This window comes from Bombina bombina, chromosome 2 (genome assembly GCF_027579735.1).
Source record: "Bombina bombina isolate aBomBom1 chromosome 2, aBomBom1.pri, whole genome shotgun sequence".
NCBI lineage: Eukaryota > Metazoa > Chordata > Amphibia > Anura > Bombinatoridae > Bombina > Bombina bombina.
The window spans coordinates 243,019,393-243,031,781 of record NC_069500.1 but is presented as its reverse complement, the minus strand read 5'-3'; the positions used below and the strand labels follow the sequence as shown (position 1 = coordinate 243,031,781).

Here is a 12,389-nt window from a genome sequence, read left to right as displayed (position 1 = left end):
TAGTAGCTCTCATCCTATTGGCTGATTTGAATTTCAAGAATCAAATCAACCACAAGGAATGCAAGGGACGCCATTTTGTAAAGGCTGCCTTGCATTGAAGATCCAGTGTACAGCGGTGACCGTATGAAGAGGACGCTCTGCGCCAGATGTCTTAAAGGATGGATCCGCTCCATGCTGCCGGGATGAAGATAGAAGACGCCGCCTTGATGAAGACTTCTCACTGCCTAGATGAAGACTTCTCACCGCCTGGATAAGGATGGATGTCCGGATGTCAGAAACTGGATCTTCTGAGGTTAGTGTTAGTTTTTTTTTTGGTGTGTTTTTTTTATTAGATTAGGGTTTTGGGCTTTAGGTAAAATAGCTGAATGCCCTTTTCAGGGCAATGTAAAAGAGATGATTGCCCTTTTAAGGGCAATGCCCATACAAATGCCCTTTTCAGGGCAATGGGTATCTTAGGTTTTTGTTAGAGTTAGGTTTTTTATTTTGTGGGATGGTTGGGTGGTGGGTTTTACTGTTGGGGGGTCTTTGTATTTTTTTCCAGGGAAAAGAGCTGATTTCTTTAGGGCAATAGGCCCTTTTAAGGGCTATTGGTAGTTTATTGTATGCTAGGGTTTTTTTTTATTTTGTGGGGGGGGGGCTTTTTTTAATTTTTATAGGGCTATTAGATTAGGTATAATTGTTTTTATTTTTGATAATTTCATTTGTTATTTTTTAATAATTAAGTGTTTGTTATTTTTCTTAATTTTGTATTTTTTATTTCTTGTAATTTTAGACTTAATTTTTTTAGTAGTGTTAGGTTTTTTTAATGTGTAATTTAGTTTTTTAATTGGTAGTTATTTTAATTTTAGTATAATAGTTTAGTATAATAGTTATGTTAGGTTAATTGTTAGTTTAAACTTAGTTTTTTTTAATTTCACAGGTAAGTTTTTATTTATTTTAAGATAGGTATATTGTAATTTTAATTTAAAGTTAGGGGGTGATAGGTTTAGGGGTTAATAGTTTAATTTATAAGTGGCGATGTGGAGGGGCTGGCGGTTTAGGGGTTAATAGGTTTATTTAGTAGTGGCAATGTGGGGGGCTGGTGGTTTAGGGGTTAATAGGTTTAGTTAGTGGCGGCAGTGTCAAGGAGCAGCAGAATAGGGGTTAATAACGTTATTATAGTGGCGGGATGTGGGCGGATGGCAGATTAGGGGTTAATAGGTTTATTTAATAGCCGCAATGTGGGTCGGCAGCAGATTAGGGATTAAGAAGTTTAATATAGTGTTTGTAATGCAGGAGGGCGGCGGTTTAGGGGTTAATAGGTAGTTTATTGGTGTTAGTGTACTTAGTAACATTTTCGTTATGAGTTTTGTAAAAAAAAATTGTTACACAAAATCCATAACTACTGCTTTCAGATGGCGGTATAGATTGTGTCGGTATAGGCTGTAACGCAAGCATTTTAGCCTCACCACACAACCTGTAATACTGGTGCAATGGAAATTGCACGCAAAAACGTAATTTTTTTGAGTGCGGGATTGACGTTACGTTACAGGCTAAAATAGTTGCGGTATAGCTATACCGACACGACTCGTAAAGGCTACGTTACTGTTTTTACGCTGAAATTGCCGTTTTTTTCAGCATTAAAACCATAATGCACAACTCGTAATCTAGCTGATAGTTATTTCAAATGTGTTTTCCAGAGGTGTAACTAGAAACCACAGGGCCCAGGTGCAAAAATCTAAGAAGGGACCCCGACCAGCCCCCCAAAAAATAAATAATAAAGTGAATTGATATTTATGCATGAACAAAAACACAAATAAACTGTTATAGATATTACTCAATATCCAATAAATCTTAAAGGGCACATTAAACCTATATTTAATTGAAAAAAACTTTCAAATTATAATGCAAGAAATAATTTAAATAGAGGGACATCCATCGACCCCTTCTCGTATATTTGCAGCATTGTAAATAAATGTACATAACCCTTCTGCAGCAGATGGCAACACTTACATGTAACTCTGTGCAGATCTTCCTTGGAAACGTACGGGAGATGGGCGTGTGGGGTCTGATGCAGAGTTTTTGACAACTGATCCCAGCAATGCTTGCTTTAAATCCCCTCTTGGAAACTGCTTTCTCTCAGAGGCAGTGGCACAAGCTTAGCTTCTCTGCTGCAGAATTGGAAATTCGGTACAAAATTAAGGCTCCCTGTTGCCGCAAAGCGCATGCGCATTACCTTGCAGCCTCTCCTCTGCCACACTCCTCCTCTCCATAACTGTCTTCTCGGTACTGCACACCTTTGTCTGTAGTCCTCCTCCCACCTCTAATGTGCACCTCCTCTCTGTTGTCTGGATCTCCCCAATACTGACTATGCTAATCTCACGCCACCCCGCTCAGTGAAGTCTCTCTCTCTCACTGACTGACTACACGTGCAGTCATTCAGGAGCAGAGGAGGAGCCAATGTGTGTGCCACAGTCAGGGATCAGGGATCATCATTCAATTCATCATGGAACTAGTTATTGGGAATTTTTTTTTTTTTTTTTGGCTGAAGCTGTCCCCCCCTGGGGAACCTCCCACCGGGCCTAGTCACAGTTGCAAATGATACACCCCCGGTAGTTCCGCCCCTGGTGTTTTCCTTAAATTAAATCTTACATTTAGTGAAATGTGCATAACAAAATGTTTGTTTGAGTAGAAAAGATAAATGCAGCCAAGATTTGCTATTTGTAAATGAATAAATCATTTGTCCATTCCTGGACTTCCGGTGGGCGGCGTTTGAAGATGGCCACTGAATCCTAAGGCTCTGTGCACTTTGTGGGAAAAGTGACCATATACTTAGCCATCCTCATATCCCTTGGCAAAATTTGTGCCCAGGAACTAACTTGGATCAAGGAACACCACCCCTTGGCCGCAAGTTAAAGAAGAAAAGGACGTTTGGCGTTGTGGCGGGCTTTCTACCGTCAAGTTGTATATAATTTCCCCTTTACAATGTAGACACTTACCACTGGAGGACTGGACACGGCCACCCAGATACTGGCTGAAATTAAAGCCATTTTTATACCTAAACTGGACCAACTTTTAGCCTCTTGCACAAATCTCTACGCAGAAATAAAACCAACTAAACAATCTCTTCCACTGGAGAGAAATGTCTCAAGCAGTTGTGGCCATATTTTGCAGAACATCACAAATGATGCTACATCTTACTTACATAGGATAGTAAGAGGCTTTGCAAACTCAGCCTTCACGCAAATGGGAGCTCCAATGCTGAAGACTTGAAAACTACCCTCAGATCTACAAGCCGCTGATTCCTCTTTCGATCCAGGCCGAGGCTTACTGCTGTCCTTACTACCTTTACTGGCGCTAATTTCAGCAGGATCAAGCAGTAAGAGAAAGTGCCTTCGATCCCGCAAACCCAGCTAGGAACATCTTCAGCACACAATATCTTCCTACCGCTAAAGGCGGAGCTGGAGACCGACAGGACCAGTATCCAAACTTATGTAAAATGATTTCTGCTCGACGTGCCACTGAACTTGAAAAGATTTGGTGCGGATTCAAACTGCTGGGGGTTGATCCGCAATGTTGTGATTTCGGTGCTGCTGACTGGAGGAATCAACCTGAGACCCATTTGGATACAGGAATTGGCTGAACTAGTTCTCTCCTCAGTGTACTTAGGGGTTTGCCGCTTGCTAGCCCTTTATATTTGGTCAAGAGTTTTGGCTGTATGATCATAGTGATGTTCTCATTCTATTGCTATGTTTGCCAACTGGGCTTCACTTTGGGTGGTTGTGCCTTGTTTATTTGTTTAACTATTGCCATCCTCTGGAATCGTGAACCATCAGATCTTCCCCCTCAGCTAAGAAATTATTCAATCATGCACATGCCATTTATCTGCATCTCACAACATTTATATGTCTCTGCTTATTTAGTTCTGCATTTGACTCATTGCTAGATTGCGGACGCTTTCTGATCTAGGTTACCCCTCCCCCGGTGATAATTGGGTTCCAGCACTTACATAACCATCCACTTTAGCATATTGTAGATATTTTTATTTTTTTATTTTTTTTTGTTCTGGAACTTAGATTTCAAGTGTTATAACTTTTGAAAACTTTATCACTTAGCATTGTAACTGTCTTGCTGTAACTGTTGGGGGTAAATAACTAGATTACCTTTGACCCGGGACACAGAAAATATTGGTTTCCTATTCCTTTTATCTATGGGTGCTGGAACTGCGTATACTCTTAACACTTGTGTACCATGGGCATAATTACCTATTATATTCTCTTTCATTTTTGCACTAATACTTTACAATAGTCCTACATTGCTGTAAACCTGCTTTCCTAGCAGAGTACTAAAACTGTATTATATATTGAATTGGATAGTCTAGGATTCTAATTATTCTGCAATATTCTACTCTATTAGTCTAGTGCCTATGTACTACCAATAGTGGACTAGGAAATGTAACGTTAAAATACAACTTACATCAATAATCTGAATCTACTTTGTGAACTTTGGAACATTTTTAGAAACAACTTGTTTCACCTGCTCCCCCCCAGAAAGGTTCAGTTGTTTGCTTAGGATGTGTCTCATTTAGGTTTTGCTATAACACATCTTTTTATAGATTCAAAATATTGAGTAATCTCATATTATTTACTAATATGGATAATACGTAAAGGGACATAATACTCATGTGCTAAATCACTTGAAACTGATGCAGTATAACTGTAAAAAGCTTACAGAAAAATATCACCTGAGCATCTCTATGTAAAAAAGAAAGATATTTTACCTCCCAACTTCCCCAGCTCAGTAGAGTAAGTTCTGTGTAAATAGTTATAATTCAGCTACTGCTCAGCTGCAGGTAAAAAAAAATAATGAAGAAATGAACTGCAGCCAATCAGCATCAACAGTGCCGAGGTCATGAAATCTTTTACTGTGATCTCATGAGATTTGACTTAACTCTCATGAGATTTCATAGTAAACTTCCTTAAACTTAATAGGGAAATAACATGAGAGTGCACGAGGCTCAATTAGCTGTCCCGGGACAGACATACTGATTTGCTCCTTAGAAGTCCTTTACAATGGGATGTGGCTACTGAGGAACTTTTGAGGTAAAATATCTTACTTTTTTACATAGAGATGTTCAGGTGATATTTTCTAGTCAGCTTTTTACATCTATGCTGAATTACTTTCAAGTGTTTCAATATTTGGGCATCATGGCCCTTTAAGATCAGAAACCAGGTTAGTCCACTATTACGCATCACAGCATATATAAGGCGGAGATTTCATCCTCCCACCTTTGTGGAATCTTATTATAGCATACGTGTGCATAAGTGTGCAACAGCTATGTGTCAATTATCACAATTTGACCTCATTGCACATACCAGTCCTATTTCTCTTCTCTCGTTGGCTATGTTAGTTGATACAATGATTTAATATTCCCTGTCTATTCATTTAACTATTCTAGCTTATTTACTAACAACGATTTGAACATTTGAGAGTTTAGTCTACCATGAATGAGTTTACCATGATATATATCAGCCTTTTAAATTCTAAGATATTCCACAGAGGAATCTTTCTGTAGCCTCAACATACTACTTATAGGGCCCCTGGTATCTATCTATTTCGCTATATGTGTGTTGAGTGTCCATTTTGGTTTTGTTCTGTGTTGTCTAGTTTAGTTTAGTTTTTATGTTTTGTTGTTATGTTAGTTTATAAATTAATAAAACCCCAACATTACGGTATACACGTATGCATGCTGGACTATTTTCTGATCCATGGAGGATTCTTGCAATTTTTACAATAATTATGAATAATAAACTTCAATATATCTGACAATGTATGCTGTTGCATTAACTATATTGTGATTTCTTCTTACACCCTGCGTGGTGTACCGTTGATACAAAATTTACCACTGTACCTTGTGTCGGTTATAAATAAAAGTTAAAAAATAAAAATAAATCATTTGTTCATTCCTAATTAGGAGCACTATATGGCAGTAGGTTTGCAAGAATGTGTTTAACAATTGTATACATCATATAGACATTGCTACCATCTAGTGCTCAAAAGCATTCTTGCAACATTGTATCATATAAGTCTCCAGACCACCTACCTAGGTTTTATTTTCAACAGAATACCCCGAGGACAAGGCACATTTGATAACAGAATTCAATTAGAAAACTTTATGCTGAACATGAATAAAAATGTAGGGATTCATGTCCTTTTAATATTAATAATATTAATATGTTCATCTAATGTACTATATTAACAGAATAATATTGTTTCAAATTGTTGTTTTTGTTGCAAATTATTAGCATCATACATGTATTTAATGTATAGAAAAATAAACAAAAAGATTACAATATGGTTTTGGATTTTAGAAGAAATAGACCAAATGGTTTGCTCTTTACACTGTATGCAGGGACAAGCACAGTTCTTCTGACAGAAAGAGAGAGGGATACATCACCCAACGGCTTCAAAAACTGGGACTTCATGTCAGTACACACCTGGGGTGAAGATCCAACGGGAACCTGGATTGTAAAAATCACTGATGTGGTAGGTATAATGTAAATTAAATTCATTCAAATTAGGACAGTGGCTGACTTTGGATTACTTTTATCAGTGGCATCACTAGAAATTGCATGCAGGAAGGACACTTCTCTAAAGCCACTAGCAATTTATTGTCTTGGCTGCGATGGGAGAAGCAACACTGGGAGTATCATGGACAGGTCACAGGGAGGAGGAATCACAGTTTTGGGGGGCACATAGGGTGTCTTAAATCATTCTTGGCTGATTTGTCCAAGGTGATTGACATGACCCTCAGTGAGAACAGTGAGAGTGAGAACAGTGAGAAGGCTTGTGCAAATTTTATTTTGGTCTGTGGATGCTGCCTCGCATACTGGTTCCCTGGCTTGGCCACGCACACAATAATAAATGGAATGCCATAAAATGTGACTTATTTATTATTAACCCCTTCAGTTTTGAGTAATTTCACACCCCTGTGCAATAACTATTTATAGTAATTTGGTTTATACTTTATCTTAAAAAAAAAAAAAAAAAATCTGAAAAACCCACAGGAATAATGTCTGAATTTTTTTTTCAGCAGACCAAGCATTTTTAGAAAATTAGAAACAGTGTATGAATCAAGATCCAAAACAATAACATTTTATGTAATTTTAAGCAAAATAAAAAAGAAGTGGAATGTTTTTTTATGGGGTAAAATGGGGCAACAAATAAATAATTATTTCCTAAATGTTACAACATTACACAGAGTTTGTGGTCCCAAATTTGTTGACCATTCAAAAGCTCAAAATGTAGCACTTATATTCATATTTTTCAATAAAAATTAATTAAAAATCACAATCTTGCCCATTATGTAGAATAGAATAAAATATCTACCCATAAAAATATTAAATTTAAAAAGACAAAAATGTCTGATTTCCCAAGGGGATTTCATATCTTATTATGACAATGGGGTCCATTTATCATTGTGCATACGCTGTCGGCATTTATCATTGCACCAGCAGTTCTTGTGAACTCCTGGTGCAATATCTCCCCCTGTAGATTTGCGGCCAATTGGCCGCTAGCAGGGGGTGTCAATCAACCCGATTGTATTCGATCGGGTTGACTTCTGTCCGCCGCCTCAGAGCAGGCGGACAGGTTATGGAGCAGCGGTCTTTAGACTGCTGCTTCATAACTTGTGTTTCTGGCGAGCCTGAAGGCTCGTCAGAAACACCGGGCATCAAGCTCCGTATGGAGATTGATAAATAGACCCCAATGTGTGCATGCTCCTATGGCTCTCCAAATTCATTGTTGTAAAAATAAATAACAAATATAAAATATTTATGTTTTGCTTCATTCTCTTGATATCTATTGTTGAAAAGCATACCTAGGTAAGTTCAGGCATAGCAACGCACTACTGGGAGCTAGCTGCTAATGTGTGGCTTCACATATTTGCCACTTGTCATCAGCTCACCCAATGTGTTCAGCATTGCTGATCCTTCAACTAAGAATACAAACAGAATAAAGCATACTTTGAAAATAGAAGTAAATTGGAAAGTTTATTAAAATGACATGTTCTGTCTGAATCATGAACAAAAAAAGTGTTCTTCCTAAGAAAAAGCATATTTTGAAAAATGGGACACTAAACCCCATTATTTTCTTTCATGATTCAGATAGAGCATGCAATTTTAAGCAACTTTCTAATGTCCTCCTAATATAAATGTTTCCTCATTCTCTTGCTATCTTTATTTAAAAGCAGCAATATAAAGCTTAGGAGCTGGCCCATTTTAGGTTCAGAACCCTGGATAGCGCTTGCTTATTGGTGGATACATTTAGCCACCAATAAGAAATTGTAATTCAGGTTCTCAACCAAAAATGGGCCGGCTCCTAAGCTTTACCTTTCTGCTTTTTAAATAAAGATAGCAAGGGAATGAAGAAAAATTGATATTAGAAGTAAAATAGAAAGTTGCTTAAAATTGCATGCTCTATCTGAATCATGAAATAAAAAAAATGGGTTTAGTGTCCCTTTAATACTTATGCTTGATCATTTTAGTTTCCCTAACTATAAAGCATCCTTTTTGTAAAAATAGCCATCATATCATGGAATTCTGTATATATATTTTAGTCTGGAAGAACACAAAATGAAGGAAGAATTGTGAACTGGAAATTGATCCTGCATGGAACATCTACACGCCCAGACCATATGACCAATCCCAGAGTGTATACATCCTACAATGTTGTTCAAAACGATCGAAGAGGAGTTGAAAAAATGGACTTTAAAAAGGTACTTTATTATTTTTAGGAGTATCTGAAAATTCACATTTAATTTTGGCTTCTTTGTCTATAAAAGAGGTGGCCAGGCTTGAATTTTTTTTTATAGGTTTATCAATCTACCTAACCCATGACAAAGTTATGGTAATTTGAACATGCATCATATTTTCCATTACATCTGTGCAAAAAACACTTTTTATTTTTTGGTAAGGGGAAGCCACCTTAACACAATATTCCACTTGCAACATTCTATATAGATTACTGGTAGGGCCATGATTTTGATACTATGTACAGACCCATTGACTTTATATAAATAATGGCATATTTTATTAACTATTTAACTAAAAGGTAACATAATCTAACAAACAATGCCGGTATGTATATGTAAAAAAAAGGTTGGCTAAACTTCATTATAATATTTGATAGTTGAAGGGACATTGTACTGTAATTTAAAACATAATTTTGAGTCTTAAAATATTAGCACTTTTTTAATTGTTATATAAAATGTTGTCATTATATGGCTTTAACATTTTTTATCACTTACTTTTTATTCAGGAACAAGTATATGAAAGCAATGTAACGGGTAACCCAACGTCTACTGCAGCTACAGCTGAAAGCAAAGAAGTGGAAGAAAATGCCAAATCACAAGCAATGTTACATCTTTTACAAAACGCCTTTGATAAACAAGTTACGGATGCAACAGAGAACATAAACATTCCTAAACACCATTATTACCATGCCCTGGATAAATTAAACAAGCAATCAAATGTAAATGACAATGAGCATAGCATATATAATGACTATATTGATCGCTTCTATAATAGCAGAGCCTACAAACATAGAGATGATAGACTATTGCAAGCTTTGCTTAACATTGTAAACAAAAAGTCATAAGGATCGGAATTATCTACCCATGTTGGAAATAACCATGCCTCTCAGATATTTCAAAAATTCATTACTGTTTTTGGCTACCCAAATAGAGATCTTTAATAATATATTTAAATTGATATTTTAGGACAAAATAAACTGTTTTATAGAGATAAAACATTTTATTTTTTACCTAACTAAGCCCATAATATTTTATATAGTGATCAGGTTAATTTTAAGGATAAATAAAATAAACACCCATCCTACCTGCTAATATAGACTTTTGTATGGCTAGTTCTGGGTGCTTCTTATGATATATGGAGTAACACACTAGACACGCATCATTGGAAGAATAGTAGGACAGCATACATCTGTGTTATGTTAATTAATCTGAGCACTAAATAAAGTATATTAACAGTACCCTTAGTCAAAAATGCAAGTGTTCTGTCAATACATTTTAGATGATATTTTAGCTGTTAATGCATTACGTAATTGCCTTCCAAAAAGAAATCTTTATTTTCACAAATTATAAAATTGTTGGCACATTGTGTTGTGTTTACTACATAACTAAGATTTATTTTTTCTATTTATTAACATTATTTAATGCTGCTAAATTTTATTGGTACATTGCTAAATTTACAACAATACATGTACCATTTCTTAATTATTCCATATTTATTAATGTTATTATTTGAATTACCAGAATTGCATTCAGCACTTTAAATGTACTTCAATCACTGGGAAACAAATTCCATATTTACTAAACATAATACTCATCTCTATGCACCGCTTAATAAATACAGTATTTATTAAGTAGTACAATATTACAGTATATCATTAATATGCATTTATGTACTACGAAGAACAGTTTCAATGAAAACAAAAACATTAGTGAGATCATTTAACCCCTTGTCTACCATAGTGGACAACCAAATCCCAGTGCTTGACTAGATTTACACTCAATCTAGTGGTATCTGCCAAAGGTTTGTTGCAAAATAAATTATAATTTATTTGATAGTTACAGGACAAATAATTTGAAAAGTCTATATTATTTATTAATGGTTTATTAGTTGCTATATTTGCCAAACATGTCATCAGTGTTTACAGATTCCAGTAGAGTATGCAAGTCAGCACATTAAGAGATTTGTTTATTGATTCATCAAATTGATATTTATCTTTTTTTGAACACAGCAAATCAACATATATAAAATAACATTTAAGAAGCATAACAAAACAATATGTAAATAGTGCACAAACACAACGAACATTTTAGTTTTATTGAATGTTTTTAATTTGATTTGAAGTTTGACATGTATGTTCCTGGCAGTTGCAAGCTCTCTGCTTCACTTGAACATATTTGAAAATATATTAAATTAAAATACAAATATTAGTTTAACATGTTCTAAGCCCAGAAATTCCCCTGCATTCTGGTAAAATGTGCTGGCTTGCCAACACTCATAGCTATACAGTAATCATTGTAACTATATACTGTATGCCAGCAGGTATATTGATATAAATGTGCAATTTATTTGACCCAATATCCTCCACTCCTGTCTTACAACCTGATAATTATTAAATTGAATTGTAGCAATTTACTTGTGCATGTAACCGTTTTATGTAAAGGAAAAAGAATACAGCTAGATATTTTATCAAAATGTAAAACTCTATTTTCTTTACAGGTGCTGTATATTTTTACGTCAAAACTTTTATCAATATAGGGATTTAAACAGACGCATTAAAATGTAAAATAAAGCCTTTTTTCTCGACAGAGATAACCATTTCATGAAATAAAATATTTTTCAATGGCATGTTCCAACAACAAGAATATGTATGTGATGTGATGTTATAATTTTATTTGTCTTTAAGTATAATATATTATGCAAGCAGAGAAACAAGTGTGCGGTTTAACATTATTTTAAAATTTAAAAAAAAAGGAAAAGGAAAGAAAAAATATTTAAAAATTACCTTAAAAAAAACAACAAAATATTGAACACATTTATTTTACATTCAGAACTAGCAAGAAACAATATTAGTCTTATTTACCCTGTGTATTTCTAAAATAGGATTTTCAAATGTATTTTTTGGAGGATGTCCCTATCCCGAATAAAACTTATTTTTGTTTCTATGCTTGTGGAGGTTTGTCCCTGTCCACCAAGTGGGAGATGTCCTTGTCAACCAGATTATGAGTACTAACATGCACGTCCTGTTGGTTACAACAATAATTTAAGCAGTTTTGACATCTGCTTAACGTTCAGGCTTATACTGCAGTCCCCGCTATCAGTGTGACATCCAACACTTCAGCTAGAGGCAGAAGGCATCTATCTTCATATAATAAGGAAGAAATGATTGTTCTTTCTTTACCATATGAAGGCAGATTTCCGATACAGACAGTGACACTTTTTGTCACTGTCTGTATCGGCTTGTATTGATGACTTGGGTGGTGTAGGAGGAAAGAATTAGGTTCCCTATGCTCTATAAAATTAATGATTACGAGTGATGGAGGGCTACTCGGCAAAGGTCTTTTGAGAAGGGAAAAGGGGCCCTACAATATGAACGCTTGGAGGGGGGAGGGGGAAGGGGGGTGCTACACTACAAAAAAAAATCTATTAATAAATGCATACAATTGGGATGGGGGAGGGAGGGTTAGAGATATCAATACAAATAAAATAAAAAAAAGCCCTATAATGTAATACTGGCATATACTGTCTGCCAGTACCTAAAATGGTGGTGACCAGTGAGGGATGAGGGAGGGAAGAGAGCTGTTTGGGAGGGATCAGGGG

The 12,389-nt window shown here is 35.7% G+C and overlaps 1 protein-coding gene across 1 annotated transcript in view; it reads left to right on the top strand.

Annotated features, from left to right (window-relative positions):
- The window catches only part of PCSK1 (proprotein convertase subtilisin/kexin type 1), a 123,344-nt gene extending 111,910 nt beyond the window's left edge, over positions 1-11,434 (top strand). Inside the window, exons 12-14 of the mRNA XM_053701505.1 lie at positions 6,392-6,525; positions 8,597-8,755; positions 9,298-11,434. Coding sequence (XP_053557480.1) covers positions 6,392-6,525; positions 8,597-8,755; positions 9,298-9,636 — 632 coding nt within the window. The 3' untranslated portion in view covers positions 9,637-11,434. The remainder of the gene's footprint in view (positions 1-6,391; positions 6,526-8,596; positions 8,756-9,297) is intronic.
- Positions 11,435-12,389: the final 955 nt, after the last annotated feature.